General features: G+C 36.4%; 1 protein-coding gene across 2 annotated transcripts in view; it reads right to left on the minus strand.

Moving 5' to 3' along the window:
• Positions 1-21,040, minus strand: part of CDH12 (cadherin 12) — a 319,865-nt gene that overhangs the window by 114,524 nt on the left and 184,301 nt on the right. For both annotated transcript variants that reach the window (XM_074826484.1, XM_074826478.1), the window contains exon 5: positions 14,870-15,164. In XM_074826484.1, coding sequence (XP_074682585.1) covers positions 14,870-15,164 — 295 coding nt within the window. The remainder of the gene's footprint in view (positions 1-14,869; positions 15,165-21,040) is intronic.

Here is a 21,040-nt window from a genome sequence, read left to right on the forward strand (position 1 = left end):
ATTGAAGCTAAAATTAAATGCACCTAAATATGGCCCAGATATCTTGCAACTTATTGTTTAGCTCCTAAAAAAGTTTTATATTTCTTAGGAAAATATTTGCCTAACCTTTGTTGTGTTATTGTTTTACAGATGAATCTAAGTCTGTTAAAATCCAAATGCAGATCTACATATCAACTTTCTAAAATTTGAATGTATTCAATATTCAGGGACTCTTGTCTTTCCCCTGAAATTTCTAAATAATTTCAATCCAAGGTGTTGATTTTGCACAAAGATCAAGAGTGGTAAGATCTGAAAAACAAAATTCTATCTTAATCCTAAATAAAATAAAATAATTTTTTTTTTAAAAAAAAGAAAGATGTGGACTATAAAATCATTATTAGCCAGCTGGACCTTCATCACTTTAATCACTGAAGTGAACTGTAGTCTTTTTGCAGATGCAAGTTGAATCATGCCACTAGAGTTCTACCTATAGTTTCTCAAACCATTCCATCTTTAACCCTGTTTCAAAATTAAAATAAAACAAAATACTGGAACACATTATGTTGCTGACTTTCTATAACTTCATTATTTCCTGAGTGGTTGCTCAGGACAAAGTTACAGCAAACAAGTATGTCTTCTTCCTGCAAAATGTCAATAAGATAACAAGAAGAAGAACCACAACAACAGACAACAATAATAATAATATTAATAATGAAAATTATCATAATAAAACTCCAGACCCTAAATGCCACTCCTTTGGACACACATACATGTAGTTAACAGTAGGAGTAGTTTTTCCAACTATCACAGCCCATCAGGCTTTCAGCGCTACCTCAGTTGGAGGCTGGATACAGATCACTATTTACTGGATGACAACGAGGCACTTTTCAGCCATTGTAATTTAGGTCTGAGAGTCAGACAGTGGACAGCCACACAACTACGAAGGTTTGTTAAGAAAGCTATCAAGTATATTTTAATAATCCACTCACAGTCCTTCCCACATACATAAGACAGTCAACATGGTTATCATCTTACCTCACTGAACTAATCATGCTCAGATTTTGTAATGAGCATTAAACTCTCATTCTCTTATTCACCTATGAGATGCTTCCTAGCTTTTTATTCCATTTTTTTTCTATTCCTCAACTTATTTTTTTCCCGACTCCTTCACAAACATATTAAAAAAGACATACTATTTTTTAAGGTGAATTTCCCTCAGTTCACTTGCACATACACTCTCATTTGTGGTTTGTCAGTTCTGGTAACATATAGGCATTAAGAAACAAGCTCTGCAATGAATATTCCTTCTCAGTTTTCACCATCTTCAAGACTACACCTATAAAACAGAGAAGTAACATTACAAGGTGCTTTTTTACATAACAATTCCAGCGCAGAGATACTGAGGGCATGAATCATAAAAAGAGCCGCTACAAAATGCAATAAGCCCAGATGCAGTTTATTCTACCTGGTGTTATTTAGATGTCTAACAATAAGATCCATACAAGTCAGTTTATTAGTGAAAAGGTGCTGTAGCCTGTAAGAAACACCAGTGAGAAAAGTTGTATCCTAGATACCAATTATTTACCGGGGAAAAACAATTTTGAACTCTTTTCTGTATTAACAGCTTAAACTAACCTTATTCTGACAAAATGCAGAAGCAGATGATGTTCCTTCCTGAATGCCCAGTGGATGCATGAGATGCAGATTATTTTAAGTCACTGTTCTGTTATATGGTGGTTGAATGCTTATTTCCTACCTCTTAGGAATGCTCAGACCATCACTCTCTTGAAAAAGGAGGAAGCTGCTCTATTTTATATAGGATCATTAAATATTCATCAGGTCAAAAAAAAGGGAGAAGGGAGAAAGACTGAGAAAGTCTCTCTGGCCCCTGGTGGCTAAAACATGAGGAGCGGGTATTCAAAAAAAGAAAGAATTGAAGCTGCATCTGCAGCATCGTGTGTGAGTTTTCTACCTACCTCACTGCAAAATCAAAAACATCTAACCTCTCCTGCAGCCACATTTTGCATGGGATGTAACTCTGAACTCTGAAAATGTCACTGACTGGTTTCTGAAAAAGAATTAAGTATATCTACCTTATGATTTCTGACAGTGCTTAGGCATTAATTGGTATCTAGCTGCTCAGCAGTGTAAAGTTCATATGGTTCTGTGTGCAAGCAGATTGGGGGCAGGCTTAGGTGACATTTTATGCACCCATGGAACAATTTTACGGAAATTTACTTTCTTCCAGGTTCAGGCAGGTACTAAGATACTTCATTTAGAATCAGACAAATAAATCCATGTGGGCATCTAACCCTGCATGGCATACCCCAAATCACCTACTGTAGTAGTACTGAATTTGATCTGTGTCTCATCTGGTTGGGCTCCAAAGACATTGCTGCAACTGCCTGGCCAAATTTCTGGAACATTTTAGTTCCCATTTGTAATTTATGCCATCAAAATTTAGGTGCCTATACATTAGGGATGCTCAGCATTTCTTGAGGAACCTGATGGTACAGCTCAAGCTATTAAAAGCTATTTGGGAGTCTAAAGACTGACTAGGATTTTCAAAACCATTTACATGCCCTGCACTTAATGCTATCAAGAAAAAAAAAAAAAAAAACAACACGAGATACTTATAAAACACTTTCAGTGCCAAGTTACCTTTACAAATCTGGCTTGAGAATATACTGATGAAAAACATTCACTAACGCGGTCTTACTAACAAGTCTAAAACCTTTACTGCTGATAAGAGCAGTACTGATGTGACACACACTGTGTCCACAAGTAAGCCAATACTCAAATCATAAAACACATTTGCAGTGTGGGCAGGGAGGCTCATGTGGGCTTTAATGTAGGCAGTCCAGGTAACAGTAGCACTGGAAATGAACCATTAGGACATATCTGCAAGGTAGCTGGTGAGTTAGTATCCTGAAGTCCCTTGTACTACGCTGCCATAAAACCTGTCCTGTTGTCACTATTACTGTCCCCTTGTGCTACCCAAAGTAAATTGATAAAGGTGGCTAAAATATAAACCATCCAGATTGCAGTATAGGTATTACTGAACTGCCACAACTTCAGCTCTACAGTAAATCAGTAGGATGTGTTGGTGCAGTTCTTATCCCATATCTTTCCTTTAAATCAGCAGTTCAGAGATCTCTTATTGCTGTGCAGTGGCCCAAAGAAAGGATTCCTTCTTTACAACTTGCCAGTTCAATTACCAGCTTCATAACGGATTTTGGAATTTAAGGAGCTGATGCCTTGCTGCCATCTTTTCATTCAGACAGGCAGTCTGACATCTTCGCACCTTTCAGGTCATTTATGATTTTCTTCAGAAGGAAAGGCTAGAATTAGGTTTTGTTTATTTTTTACAAAGAAAAGCTGATGTAGGAACTGATTATCCAACATTTTATGTTGGAGCAATTCTTAGTACACTGGTGTTTGAATCTGGGTTGTGGCAAATAAAAGCATCAGTTTGCATGTGTTCAGTCACTGCCTCTCCCTCCATAAGCGTTAACACTTCCCCTCCTTATTGCCCCACCAGTATTGCAAATAAAACTATCAAACACAGTTTTTTAATATATCATGGTAAAGCTATCTTTTCTACTCAACCAGGGAAAGATTTCCGCCCCCCCCCACCCCCCTCCATATTAGCAACTGGATGATCGTTTGAAGGCACACAGGATCATCCACTGTTTGAACAGCAAGATGCTATGTCTCACTGGATTATGCTCAGTGATTATTATTGGTTTAGGACTTAAAATCTGTGAACAGAGGATTCATTCAGAATCACATGCAAGAGCCATGAAAGAATCCCAGGACTATCAAACATCTGCTGAAAACTGTCTGACAGGGTTTGGTATGTGTTCAGGCATGAGGTGATATGGAGTGAAAGCAACAAGAAAAAGTGGATAAATTTGGAGCTACTGAACCAGAGAAGTAGCAAGTAGGCCTGATAATTTGAGCATCTGTGTCCCTATCATCTCTTGCAAGACCATAAATTGCAGGCCTGAGCACTTGAACCAGTCCTTCAGACATCTTTCTCATCTGAATTCTCTCAAGACTTGAAAATATTGATTACCATTGCCCTATCACTAAAAGAACAGCAGAAATAAAGGTGGCTCAGAGACAAACAGTGAGAGTGATGGAGACATGAAAAGTTTTCCACATAGAACTTTAAAGATTCCATCTGTTTAATTTATAAATAAGACAAAAAGACGTGGCAGGATAAAGATGCATACAGTAGTCAGGACTATACCAAAGTTAAATCATTTGTTCCTATTTATCTTCCAGAATGAAAGTCAAAAATGTTAAAAATAGGAAAAGGAAATGCTTTGTATAATGACATGATCAATCTAGGGAATGTACAGTCACTAAACCTAACAAAATGGGGATTAGAGAAGTGTTTGACATGCACATGAACCCAAACAACAATCCTTTTTAACAGAGTTAGAAAATAAATAAGTAAACCGTACTTGGATGAAACCTACTCTCAAATAGACTGTGACATGGTAATCTGTCTAAATGTGTGTTTACCTTTCTCCTACCCTCTACTGGCCATTTACAGAGACAGGAGGATAGATAGGCTTCTAAGGTGATGTTCCTACAATATGGGAATCCTAGCTATATCATTATCTTATGTTTCAGATATGTTAGGTTACTCCTTTAGATCAGAACAAATGGTAAAATGGATGCTTGCTGTACTAACAGCAGTAAACACAGATGGAAGATGAAGGATATGATTGAGTAGATACCCTCTAGCTGTAGATTTCCTGACCTGGTTATTATTGGATTGACTGTTGGGATTCATATCATCCTTTAGCAGTCAGAATCTCTATCCCCAAAACATCATGCCAACCTTAGTGAGTGGGATGACTAGCAGTCAACAAACTATTTCCATTGAAAATCATCAGTTGTGAACAATTGTGTACCAAGATGCAAATGGTTAGTTGAAATTACATCTCTGAGAGCATCTGCAACAACAGTCTCCATCAATGACTGGTGCAGATTGGTGTGTCAGGCAGTCCTTGCTGGAGGTTCCCTTGCATGCTGTTTCCGTGCCCCCTCAAGACTACTCCATAGGAATACTCATACTGTGAGTTCCAGGTATTTATGCATTAATATCCTTTAAGCTTCTTATGAAAATAAAAGGATGGTCCTGAGGTTTGTTAACAGAAATGACAGCAGCCTCTTTAGCAGTGCAAATATGAATCAAGTCCAAGGCAGTATTAAAGGTGTCACATTTCTTTCCAGTAGCTCCTGAAATCTGAACAGTCTGTAAAGCTTTTCCTCTTCCTCTGCTGTCACTTTATTTTCACACCTGCCTGAAATCAGCACCCCCTCTACTCCCAGTCTTCACCTCTCTAACCCTCAATGATCTCACTTTTACTGCTGGCTTCTGCACAAAAGGTCCCCAGACATAACTGGCAAGTAAGGATGTCTGGACAGTGGAATTTTGCTTTACTGGGATATTTTAGATAGTTTGGGCCTTTCACTTCATCCTGCTTCACTCCAGAAAAAAAATATTGGCACAGTCCAGAAAACAATATTGGCACTGCTGAGTTTTTAGCAGAGAGGACACGTTGTTTCATTTCCACTGGTCTTCTTCCTACTTAGTTATGACCTCTTTAGCTTGCAGGTTGACTAACTTGTCTGGGAAGCATGACAACCTGCCTTGTCATCAACTGCACAGCAGAGAAATCAGGGAATAGACAAACTTGCCAGGTTCCCAGCTCTAGAGAAGACTGCCAGGCCTACAGGTTCCCAGCCAGCCAGCGCTTGGCTTGTCAGGTTGATATAAAGAATGCTTCTCTACTAATTTGGGAACCACCTGTTTAATTTGCCAGTCACTAGCTAACCTGGGGGATGACTCACCAGGCAGCCATCTGGTTTTCATAAAAAGTTTTGACAGAATTATATGTTTGAATCTTTCAGTTCTACAGAAACTTAGCAAAAATGGCTCTTGTGGAAAGGTTTCAACAAGCTCTGTCAGGACCCTTGTTGATCAAAGGCTGGAGAGACATCAGGTTTATGTTCCCATAAGATCTTTAATGGTTACTTAGTTAAGAAAACCTACAGTGTATAGAATAGACATTGGGCTGGATTGCCCATCTATGCTGTTTCTTACTACAAATAAGGACAATCATTAAATCCAAGGTCGACAGACAGATATACTTACTAATTGGCTGACGTGCCATTTAAAGATATTCTAGTATGTGCTGTTCCTCATTCTGCAGATATTTTTAGACCTCTGTTTTATGTAGATTTCCTTTTCCTAAGGTATTATTTTTATCTGCAGTGTCTTTGCTGTAGACTTTAAGCCTTATGGGATTCTCTAAACAGAGAATAATTTGTCCTTAACAAAATATTTGTGATCAGTGATTTTTTTCTCTTAGCTCTTGTTAAGCCAGATTCTCATGAACACTTTTCTTATCACTCCAGGCCTTCCTAGGATTACATCTAATTTGCCACATGGAGTTATTTCTGCACACAGAATTAAAGCCCTTAATCATATTTGGTTTAGTGGCTCCCATTTGCTTAGCAATCTTGAGACTATTTTGCATTCTGTTTTGTCCTTCTCTAGGGCTGATGATGACTTGATTGATTCACACAATCCATCAGCGACTGATTTCTTAGACTAGTTATCTTAGTACAGAATATCACTCACGTCTGCTTTTATTATTTTGGTTTACTGCAGAGTTGTACACAAAAATGGGGGAGAAGAACACTAGATATGCACACACTGTCCACGCAAAACATCCATAAAAATCCATTTAAATTTTGGCTTGTTCTCATTATCTGCAGTGTCTTTATGAGAAGATGGCTAGGACATGATTACTTGTCATAAATGAAGTGCTGCCTTGTGCCAGTGAAACCTTGCACTTGTTTCTTCTGTGAGAAATTATAAATAGAACTGAGCCTATAAAAAAAAAAATAGCTCAGTGGCTGGAAAGCAACTTTAAAGAAAAATGATGTTCATAGCCATGCAGGCAGTAGCTTGAAAAGCAGCTTTTATAAAACATATTTAATGTTTACAGTCACTCAGCGGCTGAGAACAGTAATACTTTTAAAATATGTTTAATGTTTAAAACCACTTGGTGGCCAAAAGAACAGCTCTTACTGAAAAGATACTTAACGTTCAGAGTCATTTTGTGGTAAGGAAAAGGCAACTTCTTGTTAATTTTTAACATTTACAGCTGATCAGTGGCTACTAAACCAACTATCAATACAACATGTTTTATGTTTTAGAGATGTTATGTGCCTGTATAAAAACAACTCCTACACCTCTCAATACTACACTAAAACATGCCAATACCTTTCCCCCAGCAATAGTATCATTGACAGAAAAATAACACATGATCCCAACAACTTTAATGAAATATTTCTTGAACCTGAAGATGATTATGCAAACCACAAGACTACAAATAATTACAAAGCTTTTCCTTATAGACTAAAAGAACTAATACTCAGCACCACTAACACGACCAACATATACATTTAGAACAAACCCAAATAGCTTAATTTTAATACTGAAAGTATTGGTTGATTAACCTAACAGAGGGGTCTGCATCAAAAGACTTGGGTGTGATGAAATATGAAATGTTATTTGATTAATGCTACTGAGCTGGAGTAAAGTCAGTGTGTGGATAGGAACATAATAGCTTTATCTACTGTGACATGAGTTTTTAACTTTGCCCAGTTCCAGATAAACACAATAAAGTAGGCCTGGATGTACATGAAGTAAGACTCAAATGCTTTGCATGAATTTGGCACTGACATTTTAGGACTGTGAAACTTGCTAGGAGGAAACATTTATCCACCATCTCATCTTTTTAACAGAAAAAGCTTTTCAGATGTTTTGCTGGGTGCACGTTTGTAGGGTCCTGTCTGTCACAGCTTTCATTTTACATAGATTCTCCCAGCTAACAGTATTTGCCAAATTTCCATGTTTTGCTGACAATTTCCAACAGCCAGAGTGTATGCAATGAAACTCACAGTGAGTATGACAATAGCCATAATCCTTCAACAAGCAAGCCTTGATTCTCTGCATTGTTTTCTTCCTCCCTTTTGATCTAAAAGGGTTTTGTCTGTAAGGTTTTTCACAGTAGTTGAAGCTGACTAGGTTGCCTAGTGATCTATCATAATGTCAATAAACACTTTTGTTTCAAAAGCTTTTACTTCCTACTTGTAATTTTCTCTCAACATCTGTGTTGTTTTATTTTTATTTTGTTTTGTATTTTTGTGCAATACCCCTTATACATGTGAAAAAACTCTAACAAAAGGCTAAGCAGCCATAACCTGTCTTTCCTTCTGCTCCTTCCTTAAAACCCACCTTTCTCTACAGTGACTATAAAACTGATGATCAGTGCAGTAGCTGATTCTTTTCACAATTAAAAAAATGAATCAAAAAGACAAAATTTGTAATTAACAAAGCAGTTCTAAACAAGCAACCACTGAAAATATGAACTATGATGGGTAAACTGCCATCTGACAGACACTGAAAGACAGTGGTGGGACATGCATTTTTCTGAAAAGTGGTCTGTATGACCTAGGGCACCAGGTCTGACCCAGGCGATGAAGAGATTTATACATTCTGTAACAAAGTACCAAATCAGAGTACCTGTGGATATAACCCTCTAAGGGGGGAGTCAGTACAGTTTTGTGAAGGAAAGCTACTCTTCATAAAACCTGTTAAAATTATTGGTTGAATCAGTGAGTATATAGAGCTAGATTACTTGCATAGTGTATCTAAGTTTCCAAAAAGCTTTCAGCAAGGTTCCTAAGCAAAGGATCTTGAAAAACCTAAAAAGGTAGATTAAGAGAGTACAGCCTTTTCTAAGGTAATATCAAAATAAAAATAGGAATCAAATGGTAGAAATAAATTGACAATCTTTACAGGAAAGGGGGGTTGCCACTGGCATCTCACTTGGATCTGAACTCAGGTTGCCTGTAAAAGAGAATATATAAGCAGGTGACAGCTTGACAAAACGAAAGCTTGACTGCAAAGTGTTACAGGGGAATCTTAACATAACAAGTAACTGGGTATAGGGGATTTCACACTGAGAAATACAAAGTAAGAGGAATGGGAAAATAATACCTTATCAGTACTTTCACAGAAGTAGGTTGTATCTCAGTTACCTATTAACTCTTGATCTTGGGATCACTGTGGGAAATCCTCCAAAGTTTTCATATCAATGATCAACAGTGGACAAAAAAAAAAAAAAGGAAAATGATTGATGGGAATTACCAGACAAGGAAAAGAGAATAAACAAGAATTTTCAAGATATTTGTATCTTGAATATGACATCCCATTCCCATCACTGTCTCTAAGGACTCAATAACACCAGAAAAAAGGCAGGGAGACCAAGGTGGAGCTGGAGGGGTTGCAGACAGGGGCTAACAGATTATACAGCCAATTATCTCTCCATGAGTGTGTGTAAACCATTCAAAAATCTCTCTGGCCTCCACAGATTCCCAAAGTAATATCTTCCACAACAGCTTGGGTACGCTTTTGCAAGTGCTTAAAAATATATCGCCAGAAGCTAGGAATCTATATCAAGGGAAAGATCGCTCAGTATTTGCTCCAATGCCTTATAGTCCTTCCTTCCCCAGCCTCTGCTCAGTGTAAGCTTCAGGCTAAACTCAGGCACAGGTACTAAGCTATGCCCAACCAGAGTACAGTTTCCTACCCACCAGTTCATCAGGCTAGTTTTCTACACACTGTAATACTTTCACATGAAACTACATAGATGGATATATTAACCATATGTTCCATTTGTGAATGTATATATACAAGCCTTTGTCAATGTTTAAACATAAGACAATGTTTAAATATAAGCCAATTAAGTATTCACTTCAGAAGTAAAACTGCCATAAAATTTATAGAGACTATTTTTAGGTTGTCAGTATCATGGGAAGCAAACCCATAACACTCTTCAGGCAGCTGCCTTGCACCATGGAGGATACTTAGCAAAAATAACCTGATATCAACTTTCTAGTATCATTGACAATTTTAATATTACAATGTAGTGTTACAATTGAGACAGTTTCAAATCCAATATTCAAGCCTAATCAGTAATACAGCTATTTAGTGTGAGCATATTCCATTACTCATTAATTAATAACCAAAAAGGCAGAATAATTGCCATGGTGAACTGGAGTTTGTAAAGTCCCCATAAGCAATAAAGAGTTAATCTAGTGGAAAGTTACGAAATGAAATTGCCTGGGAAAGAACATATAGAATCTATATGTTATGGCATTGATGGGTTTAGTACAGCCCTAGCTGGTCTGTGTATAAGCATAGAAGAATAATGGAAAGAACTTAAAAAACAATTAGGAGACTGTGACAGTAGAAGTTATAAATTTGTCATGTGTAATACATATGATCAATGAAAATCAGTGTAGTCAGTGAAAGAAATGTATGAGAAATGAAGTTGCATTTATGTGCACATTTTTATGTATAAATATATAAAAAATATGTAATAAGATCTTTCCCTGAAAGTGCATTTAACACTGGTATGCCCCTACTCTCAGTCATCTGGACTGATAGCTTCGGTAAGGGGATAACCTTGGTTTAAACTCACCATACATTTGCATGCTTACATGAGCTATATCACAACAGAAGCTGGCAAAGGTGCCAGAAGCAACAACACAGCTGATTAAACTATACTTAAGGACAACATATTTTGTTAATACTAACTTACAAATGGGGAAATTACAGTCCCCTTTTCAGTCCTCATACATAAATTTCCATTTCTGGTTTGTTCTACATTTTGGAACTCTTATTAAATCAAGACAATATTCTCATAAAAAGATATTGATAAAACCATTCCAATATCAGAAAAAACATATTAGGAGTCCAGCCCTTAAGGTTTTATAAGTCTCTTAATGGGCGTAAGACAACAGCATAGCAATCTCTGTTCTTAAAATATTAGTTCTGAGTTGTAATCTGACTAAAACTGCTGAATTTCTCTGCAGAGAAGTTCACATCATTATCCTTTCCAAAATAAATTCTTCACCATAAAGTATTCTGCACCCCATTTATTATGTGAACAATCCACTGTCAACTTTGGAGGTACCAATATCCTTCCACAACAATACAGAAACTATGCAAATTTAGGAAGTATCAGAAAAAATGGAAGTCATAGATGGGTACAGTAGCCTGTATGTCACACCAGTTGGTAACCAAGGGGCTTTTCAAGGTACTATCTTTTTTGTTTATATCTGTGATTGACTGTCCTCTCTATCATACATGATCAGATTAGAGATTTAGAACACAGTAAACATCTTGCTAACTTTTTTTTTTTTTCCTTAATAAAAAGCATATGAAGGAATTTGGCTCCCAGTAAGGAATGTACCATTAAGTAAAAATGGCAATCCTAAAATTATCTCTTCAAAAAAAAAGCTAAAAGATATGCATTACCATAATCTTTTTTTAAGGAGTGGTATTGATTAGAGGGAGAAACAAACAAACCTCAGTGTACAGAAACTGTGCAAGAAACTTTATTATAACCTCAAAATGAATTTGAAGGGAAAAAATAAATTTCCACCTAAAACATACATGGAAAATAACACAACAACATTCTTAGAAAACCTACTGTGAACAATTTGGATATGACAGCTATGTCTAAATCATAGGTATGTGCAGAAAACCGGATATTGAGGATCCTACATATTTCCATCTTTTTGTACCTTTTCCAGTAAAAAATCACAATGGTCCAGGATAAAGTTGATGTGCAATTTTATTATAAGGCTGTGTCTGGAACTCTGAATCCAGGGCTGTATGCTATGGCATTTTTTTCAGCCACCAGAGCTTCAGCAACAGCAATTAGTATGAAGGCCAGAGATGTTACAAAACTGAGAATGGTACAGCCATGACAATTTCCAAAATGTGTGTAAGGGGTCTGAAGGACACTTTTCTTCCGAAGACTTCCCTGCCCCATGCAATCCTTTCTTATGACTGCAGACTGTGGTACCTCAAAGATGTTTTATACAATTCACTTTATTTCACTGTCCAAATGGAATACATACTGTGCGTTTACAGTGGGTGTTAAGTCTTGAGGCTTTTATTAGCTACTTCTCTACCCCTCTATTCCCCTTTCAACATGAACTCTGGCATCCATATTTTGCTCCTTATTACTGATATTCTTAGTATAAACTACCAAACTGAGTAAACCTTTGCAAGTGAGTGTAATGCAACAGTAAAAGACAGCAAGTCACTAGTCACAGAAGTTTGACAGGCTCTTAGAAATGACTGCTAAGGGGAGAAAAAGTCATGTTGTATTGCATTTCCCACAATGAAAATAGTGTGCATGAGTGCAGTTCATAATAAATACTGTTGCAAAAATAGAGTAAGTGAAGTTTAGGACATTTGGGAATTGAAAACTGGCAACTAGAAAATGAAAATGTAAAAAAATAGATGAGAGGAAGAGTTTATCAGGTTCTTTGCCTAAGCCAAAACAACCATATGCTGCACCAGCTAAAAAATCAAAGTGATTTTCAGTGTCAGCCTCAGGCAGCAGTAGGTCTAGGCATCTCTATAGGTGCAACTAAATGGTACTGATGATAGGGAGCAGCAGTTTTAGATCCTCTGAGAATTCTGTGCTTGCATAAGGTAGCAAAAGCATAGATAAGAGAGAGCAAAAGAGTAGAGAGGCCTACATCAGAGAAGGGACAATCTCCTGGAACATCACAGGTGACATAAGGCATTTCTGGATATTTTTGCTGCAATACAACCCAACAGCAAAAATTGTTATCTGCTTAGTAACCACTAATTGGAGTTTAGGCCTCCATTTAGGGCACTATTTCCTTGCCTTGACTTTTCTGATCAATTTTCATCCATCTTTTATTTTTTTTATAGAGGAAAATAAAAACTGTTATGACTAAATCTTTTAGAGGTACTGAATGTGACTGAATAAAGTGAAGATCAAGAGGATGCATTTTTGCCGTGTCATCTACTGCTGTTTTTACAAAAGAGAATAAATTGAAAAGCATCTCTTTTAAAACATTGTATGCATGAAACAGCATACTCAGTTGTATCTCATTTAGTCATGCAACTCCCAGTCAACATAAAAGTCACAATGCATGGCACATCTTGAAGAGATCTTCCCATGAAATAAAACCACTGTTAGCATTTTGTCTGCTACTGCACACACATATTTAAGAAAATAAGAAAGGAAGATGAAGGAAGAGCAACAGAGTGAGAGAAGGAACGCATGCACTCCATTCCACTGTCTAAATAGTATTATTCATTATTATTTTGATCATTTCTCTCTGATCAAGTTTTAAAAAAAAATTAACAACTAACCATACATTCACTGTTAAGAAATTTTATTCTGAACTTGCCACAGATATAGACTTGAAAATATAACAAATGTTTTCCATGTACAAATAATATAACTGTAAGTAATATTACTATGCATCTCTATAGGGGCAACAAAATGGTGTACCTACATAGTGAATCTACAGATGCACCTCTACAGGTGACTATAGTGAACTCGTTTCTACACTTGTATGAGATTAACGTGATCTCTACACGTCTACTCAAATCACATTTTATCACATTCTACCACTCTCCATCACAAAATTTTAAATACTACCTCATTAATTCCATATAGTAACTTGTGTAGATAGCTAGTTGCCTCCCAGATTGTCTTTCAAAACATCACTATCTGAGCTGCACAGCTGAAGGGGCAACAAGATTCCTCTGCACAATTCAGTCAGAAAACTTCCAAAACTTTTAGCAACTACAGGGAATATTAAATGACTAGTACTGGCTTGTGAAGTAGTTGGAAAAGACAACTTAGGAGACAACATTGCAATACACTGCAACTAGCACTGGAAAGTTAAAGGCTTCCCAGCCCAGAATGAATAAATTTCTGGTGACCTCAGGGAAGCCCAACATGCCTTCTGGCAGCAGGACACAAGCAGCATGCTTGTGTTGCAAACACACTGCTTGGGACCGGGACCACTGCAGAATCAGCATCAGGCAGAGACCTGAAGGTCCCATTTAGTCTATTCCCCTGCTCTAAAGAAGGATTAAAGCTCTTTATGTCTTTCCTGGCAAATGTCTATCATGTTGTGAAAATTCTTCAAACAAAAACCTATTTCAGTGCTTCAGTATCCTTACTATAGTCCACCTTTCTTTGGAGAGAAAGTTATTCTCTCCCCTATACAGTAGCTTTTTGAAAACTTACCATGTTTCCAGTCAATCTACTCTTTTTTTTTTTTTTTTGGACATAAGAATCCAATGCACTCAATATTTTCTTGGACATTAGGTGTTCAAGACCTTGAGTCAGCCTTGCTGAGCCTCTCTGACTCTTGTTCTTGCATTGTGGAGAGCCAGGTGAGGGCAATCATTACTTTCAGCATCCACAGCATAGCAGGACTTGGATAAAGAATTGTTACCTAATTCATAATTACAGGATCATGCAAGTGCTGTAGGAGTTCAACAGCCACAAAGACAAGAACAGTAAATGGCAAGATGCTGTTGCACCATCTAATTCTGTACAGCAAACAGTCAGCGTAAACCATGAAGAGAGAAGAATGAACTTCATCATGTGAAATAATACGTTTGGGGGTACACAGACCCCTGAACCTTAGCATACCTGCCTTGAATATCTTTTTTTTTTTTTTTTTTTGTCCTCCTGTTATCAGAGACTTACAGTCAAAGGCACTCATTTTGCAGAAGAATGAGTTTCTAAATAAGCAAATAAAGCTAAAAAAACCCTGTAATCTGTATATTTCTAAGCATAGAGTGAAACATTTCTAATAATAATTTTTAGAAGTTATATTTTCATTTCAGCCGTCTCTTTCTTTCCTCAGCAGGAAGTGCACATTGAGACAATTAAGTAATATGCAATTAGTTATCAAGTGTTTAAAGCTTCTTACTCACCCACTGGAGACATTTCTGGGACGCTGGCAACATAAGGCCCATCCAGGAACTTTGGCTCATTATCATTAATGTCCTGCACTTTGATGATGAACTCTGATTCAGGCTCTAATGGTTTCTTGGTGTCAACATCCACAGCCTGAGCCCGGAGTGTGTAGAAAGGTTTTTCTTCTCGATCTAGGCTCCTTATGGCATGAATGTCTCCTGTGGTCTCATCAATGGTAAAAACTGTTCCAGCACCATCTCCTGAAAGGGTATATTTAACAGTGCCCACTCCTTTGTCCAAGTCAGAATGAAGCTTGACAACAAAAACAAAAAAAAAAAAAAGAAAAGAAAAAAAGAAAAAAAAGAGGAAAAGAACATTAATGGCTTTTTCTAGGCTGGAAGGCAATTATTATTTTTATTTTTCTTCTTATATAATAAAAGGCATTAGAGGAACCGATTTCATAAGACCTAACTGTCTCTAAGTGCATGAGAAAAATGTGGGCAGCATGTTGTCTAGTATGTTTACCCCCATCTAGTACCCAGCAGAGAGAACATTTCAAAATTCTACCTGCTTTCTTGTATGAATATTGTTCACTACTAAAACTGCAATGAAGCAAGGCTTTGGAATTGTTATAAACTGAAATTTAAAACCAAGGATGAAAAACCACCAATAACCACATCAAAAAAACCTAAGATGACATGAGAGTGTCAAAAGCTTTCACAGGCATTTGGCTTTCAGAGAAGTAGAAAGAAAATACCTAATTTTAATTTAACACACAAGAGCTTGATGGAATCCTAAACTCAAAGTCAAATCTGGTTTTAAAAAGACAATATACACCTCTTAATCACAGTAAATGCTAACCAGAACTAAAAATACTACCTTTTACACAAATATTTGATTGTTTCTGTCCTTTCTGAGATAGTCACATTGTGGACAGTGTGAAGCTAGGAGTTATCTTGCTCACTGGAAGAATACAGATCTCAATCATTTCTGCCTTAACTCAATTATTTCTGCCTTAAATACCAGTATATACATTTTTCCAGACTATTAGTATGTTAAATCTCTCTTTCTAATTTGAAAAAATACTTGAATACAAGCTCTTGGACGTTTTTGCCCATTTGATCCGTGTCTATACTACTATAATGTGGCCTTAAACACTATTTCAAATGCAGGAATTTTTAAAATCAAAATACAGTATGATGAGCTTCTTTCTCAAATGCTTTTATCTGTTTCATGCTCATCCTTTAAATACATTTAAAGTTTTGAATAGATACTCAAGGTTACATCACTGATGCTGAAATAGCCTTTAAAATATTCGCCCACTTGTTCCATCTAATGAGGACTAAAGAAATCTGCTATAATGGACACAGGTTGGAATGGAGTTTTCAAGAGTGAATTCCTTTAAGCAATATAGTAAAGCGATTATGGATATAGGAATTATTTACATGATGTACTGCCCAAGGTGAAACACAATAGAGGAAACATGGGACATGAAAGGAGATTATGTAGAAAATGAATTACTGAGAAACTAAACGGTTTTGGTAATGGGGCAAGAAGCTAAGCTACAGAGAAAGAGGTAAAGGCAATTATTAACATTTATAGCTATTGCCTTGAAATTGAAAATAGGTCCTTGTGACTGTGGAAGAGGTCATGGTTTGTGGGACAGAGCGAACATGGTCTCTTCTTTGTCTACTTTTTCATCTCATCATTCCTGCTCAGTGAATATACTAGATTCTGATCTTTCATCTAGCTGCCCCCTGCACGCAATTTTAAATTATCTCTCCAGTCCAAAGTAAAGCATTTTGCTTCTTGAGCACTGGTTCTCTGTGGAAAGATTCAAAGGAAGTTAATTCTTTTCCTCCTGGGGTGTTAAATATTTCCTTGCTTGCAAAATGAAAAGATAATGCAGCCTGAGATAATTAATGTCTATTTCTTCTCATCACTTTCATTTAAGTGGCTCACAAGCTTCCTGCTGTTCCATTATACCTTGCTAAGTTAAAACTTAGTATTTTCCTTCCATTATCATATAGAAGCTTACAGAGACACATGGAGTGAAAAAAAAAATCAAAATGATGGTGAGAAAGCTCAAAGAAAAAATGTTAGAACTTTATAGAGGGAACCACGACATTTTCTTACTTGTGTCCCTGTATTAAATAAAATATGTCTGGCCTTTATTGTGAAGTCTACGTTGTTCCATACTCCTGCAAGTAAGAATACCACAGAGAAAAAGAATGTGGTTTTGAAGCAAGGATTTGTAAACAGGGAAGCGTGCAAAGAATATTGTCTCCACTCCCATCTCCTGTCATTGGATTTGGCACTAAAGCTGAGATGGTTGCATGTCTTTCTGATTGCCAGCTGAAGGGTTGATGTTCAGCTAGTAACAAATCAGGCTGCATTGCATGTGTTATCCGAGCACTTGGATTATACTAGAGAGAAATAGCTATAGTTGCTTCCCCTAGTTGGGGAAAAAGGTAAAAAGTGTAACAAGAAAAAAGCAAAACAAGTACTCCTAAGAAAAAGGAAGAGTAAAATGCAAAGGCAAGCAGAAGCAGAGCTTTTTTTCAAATGTACTGGAGCAAAAAAGCTTTATAACTGGCAGCATTAGCAATTCTACAGTTATGGACGTGTTTACTGTGCTTCACAAATATCACTTAGCTAGTATAACCTAGGAACCATTCCATTGATTTAAGCAGAATTGTATTGCTTTGGATTAGCTGGGATCTGTCACATTGTATTTATTCATCAAATCATGCTAATCTGACAATTTCAATATAGGCTTCTTAGATGCCATTGCTGGACAAAGGATATATAAATGCTTATTTGTAGCCAACATTGACCTATGCAATTTGTGGGGCAATTCAACATTACAAAGTGTCTAATTACTGTAGGGGAATAGCTGATTGATTTAATTTAAAATGAACTAAACTCTCCACAATAAAAGACACACAATATTGAGATTCAAACGCAAGGATTGAGAGAGAGGAGCTAGCATTGGCTGGACTTGCACAATACTAGAAAATAATCCTGGTATTCAATGCCTGAAATTTTCCAGAAAGAAGTTTAGGCTAAAGAGTAAGTGCTTGCTAGTATATCTCTACTCAATATCTCTATATATGTGTTACAAGCTGTATTGTACTGGAAGAAAAGACATTTATTTTTTTGTGCTGAAAAACATACAGAAGATTTGTGAGAGACTAGGTTTTTTGACACTGTGTCCAGCAGCAGTTTTGGGTTTGTATCCCATTTCTCCTTGCTTGTACTTATTTTCTAATTCTTGCTCTTCTGCTATTTGAGTGAAGATACAGGGCAAGAGAACAAGTGTTCAAATCTCACCTACCTCCCTCCCAATGTGTTTATATTTCAGAATTACTTGAATTTGCTGCAACAGGGTCATACAAGTGATTGTATTCACATGGATTTTTCTTATTGTTATGTCTTCTCTGTAAATCCTGAATATTAAAAATGCCACAAAGGTTTGGAAATGCAAGGGATTCATTTCTACTTTTGCTCAAATCTGTGCTGCTATTCTCACTACCTAAGCAACACAGAGTTTAGCGTCAGGTATTTGGGCAAATCTGCCCCAAGTGTAAAATTAATGATTTCTTGCAGCAAACTCTGTTAGTGCAGAAAATCATGAATATTTTTCTGTGATGGCAGTTAAAGACATATTCCATAATTCTTGCTAATGTGTGCAAACAATAACACATATGGCAAAGGAAATGACTGATAAAAAAATCAAGTATGACTAATAAGATGGAGACTATTGCGAAATATATTGCATAAATCTATGCAGAAACTATGACAGTGTTCTTGAATCATATCCAATACCAGATGCCAGACTGAGTCAGTCTACAAGTCCATGTGATCTAGCAATCTGCTTCAGCCTACAACTAGCTGAAAGATACTTTGCTTCAGAGAGAATGAAAAAGTTGGTAACAACTTGTTACAAGCACATCTGGGAGAAATTATTTATTCAGTTCTTCAGGCAGTTATGTCCAATTCCTAGCAAGCAGTATGATTATTTGTATTTTAGCAATAAATTAAGACCTTACTGCTTCAATAACTCAGTGTTATAAACTCCATGTCACTTCGAGAATTCATACACCTGCACAAGTTATTTGATATTACATATGAAAACACATGAAAAATCAAGAAATGCATTAGCTAACGTACTTCAAGAACTGTTGTATAGTCCTAGCTAAATTCAACATGGCAGCGGTATGGATCAGAAGTATTTGTTCCTTGGTGCTGATTGCTCCTCAGTATCCTATGCTCAACTGTTCATCTTTTCTTTTCTTAAACACTTCAATGACTTGCATTAATAAACTTACAGTGGTTTGGAAAGTCGAATTTGTAAATTCACAGACATAGATAAAGAAATCAGAAGCAAAAGAAACTTAACAAATTTGCGAGATAGTCTAGCCTTAAAATGAAGTAATCACTATACCCTCACAGATGATGCAAGAACAAGGTCTATGACACATTCACTAGGATTGTTGTGATCTTAATTTCATAGCAATACAGGCATTGAACAGCTGTTTTATGACTTGACTGGTTCCTTTTCTGAATTTCTCATCCATATACAATAAGAAAAAATAGAGAAAGAAAAGAGAAAGAAGTAAAAAAGTTTTAAATGTTAAGGAATGTTTATTATCCCTAAACTGATATATTAACCCTGTGATATACTCAGATTCTAGGTCTTATTCCATTGCCAATTTCACAGGCTGAAAAAAAAAGTCACTGTTCAATTTATTTATTACTAGATCAATTTATATGCAATTTATGCAATTTATATATTGCAGTGCATATCTGGACTGAAAACATTACTTAATGTTCCAAGATATTAACGCTTCCTTGCATACACAACGGTCCTTGTTATTCATCCCACATCTGTATCTTTACATCATTTTTCATTATGCAATATATTTTAGGACTTTATTCCATTATTTCCTCTGCCTGTATCTACTTCTACATATCTCCATTTGCTCTGTAGCCACCAGCTCCTCCCCCTGCCCTTTCTTGGGTAATATGCTGTTCTTGGGTAATAAACTGTTTGAGAAGTCAAAATAGCCAGTCAACTCCGGTATAACCTAAGACTGCAAACACAGAATGATGTGCTGAACTGAGGAAAGGAAGAAGGTTCATTGTTGTATGGAAAACATATATGCAAGCAGAGCTATTTTGGCAATCCTCTACTGCAAAAGTCTGTGTGTGGGAACAGGGATACATACTACAGCAGAGGAGGGGTAAATGAGCCTAGAGAAACTTTTGATACTAACCATATAAGAAGACTTTCTATCTGGAACATCAGCCTTTCAAAAGATACTTATTCTACACATATTTTCTATTGGCAAGAACTCTGTCTACAGAGATTGCATAGTTCCTTTTAAAAAGTGATAATTAGATTCTAATATACTGCTTTTATACAAATATATTTTTTTCTTCCCTCTAAAATATATAAAAGTAGAAAATTTTCCTGAGTTAAAAGTGGGATGGGGGAGTTGTCTTTAAGAGACCTTAATTCAGGAAATTGAGTAATAAAAACAACAATGCAATTGCTGCTAATCAATCCAATCAAATATTTTCCTTTTCCTTCCCTCTCCATCACCCACTCCACCCTCCAGAGAATGTTTAGGGACAAGGCAAAATCTTCTCACAACACACCCAGTGCAAATGTTTCTTGATCCTAAAAATCTGGATTACCTAGGGCATCTTCTTAGTAGTTAACATGCATTAATCAGGCAAGACAGCTGTTTAAAGCCTGTGTTGGGAAGAGTTAGGACACTACTACAAAATGGGTCAGATGAACAACAATCTGCAAAATAGGCATATGGAAAGAAGTAGCAACTAAAATCATAGAATCAATCATTTAGGTTTGAAAAGACCTTTAAGATCATCGAATCTGACTACAAAAGAAAGATGAATAAAAAAAGAAAATAATTATGTTTTTTAAAGGTCATTTGGAAAAGATTGTTTTGTTTCCTTTTAAGACTGAAAATTATTTTGAATAGGAAGGGGTGTCTTTGTACAGGGCTTTTACAAGAGACCCCCATCCATGACTAGGCTTTCTTAGCGCTATGAAAATTTTTAAAAAGAATTAAAAATATCAATTAAAGGATGTGTATATATATAAAAACATATAAAAATATGTATAAAAATATACCACGGATAAAAAAAATATTATTTGA

Source organism: Strix aluco, chromosome 1 (genome assembly GCF_031877795.1).
Source record: "Strix aluco isolate bStrAlu1 chromosome 1, bStrAlu1.hap1, whole genome shotgun sequence".
NCBI lineage: Eukaryota > Metazoa > Chordata > Aves > Strigiformes > Strigidae > Strix > Strix aluco.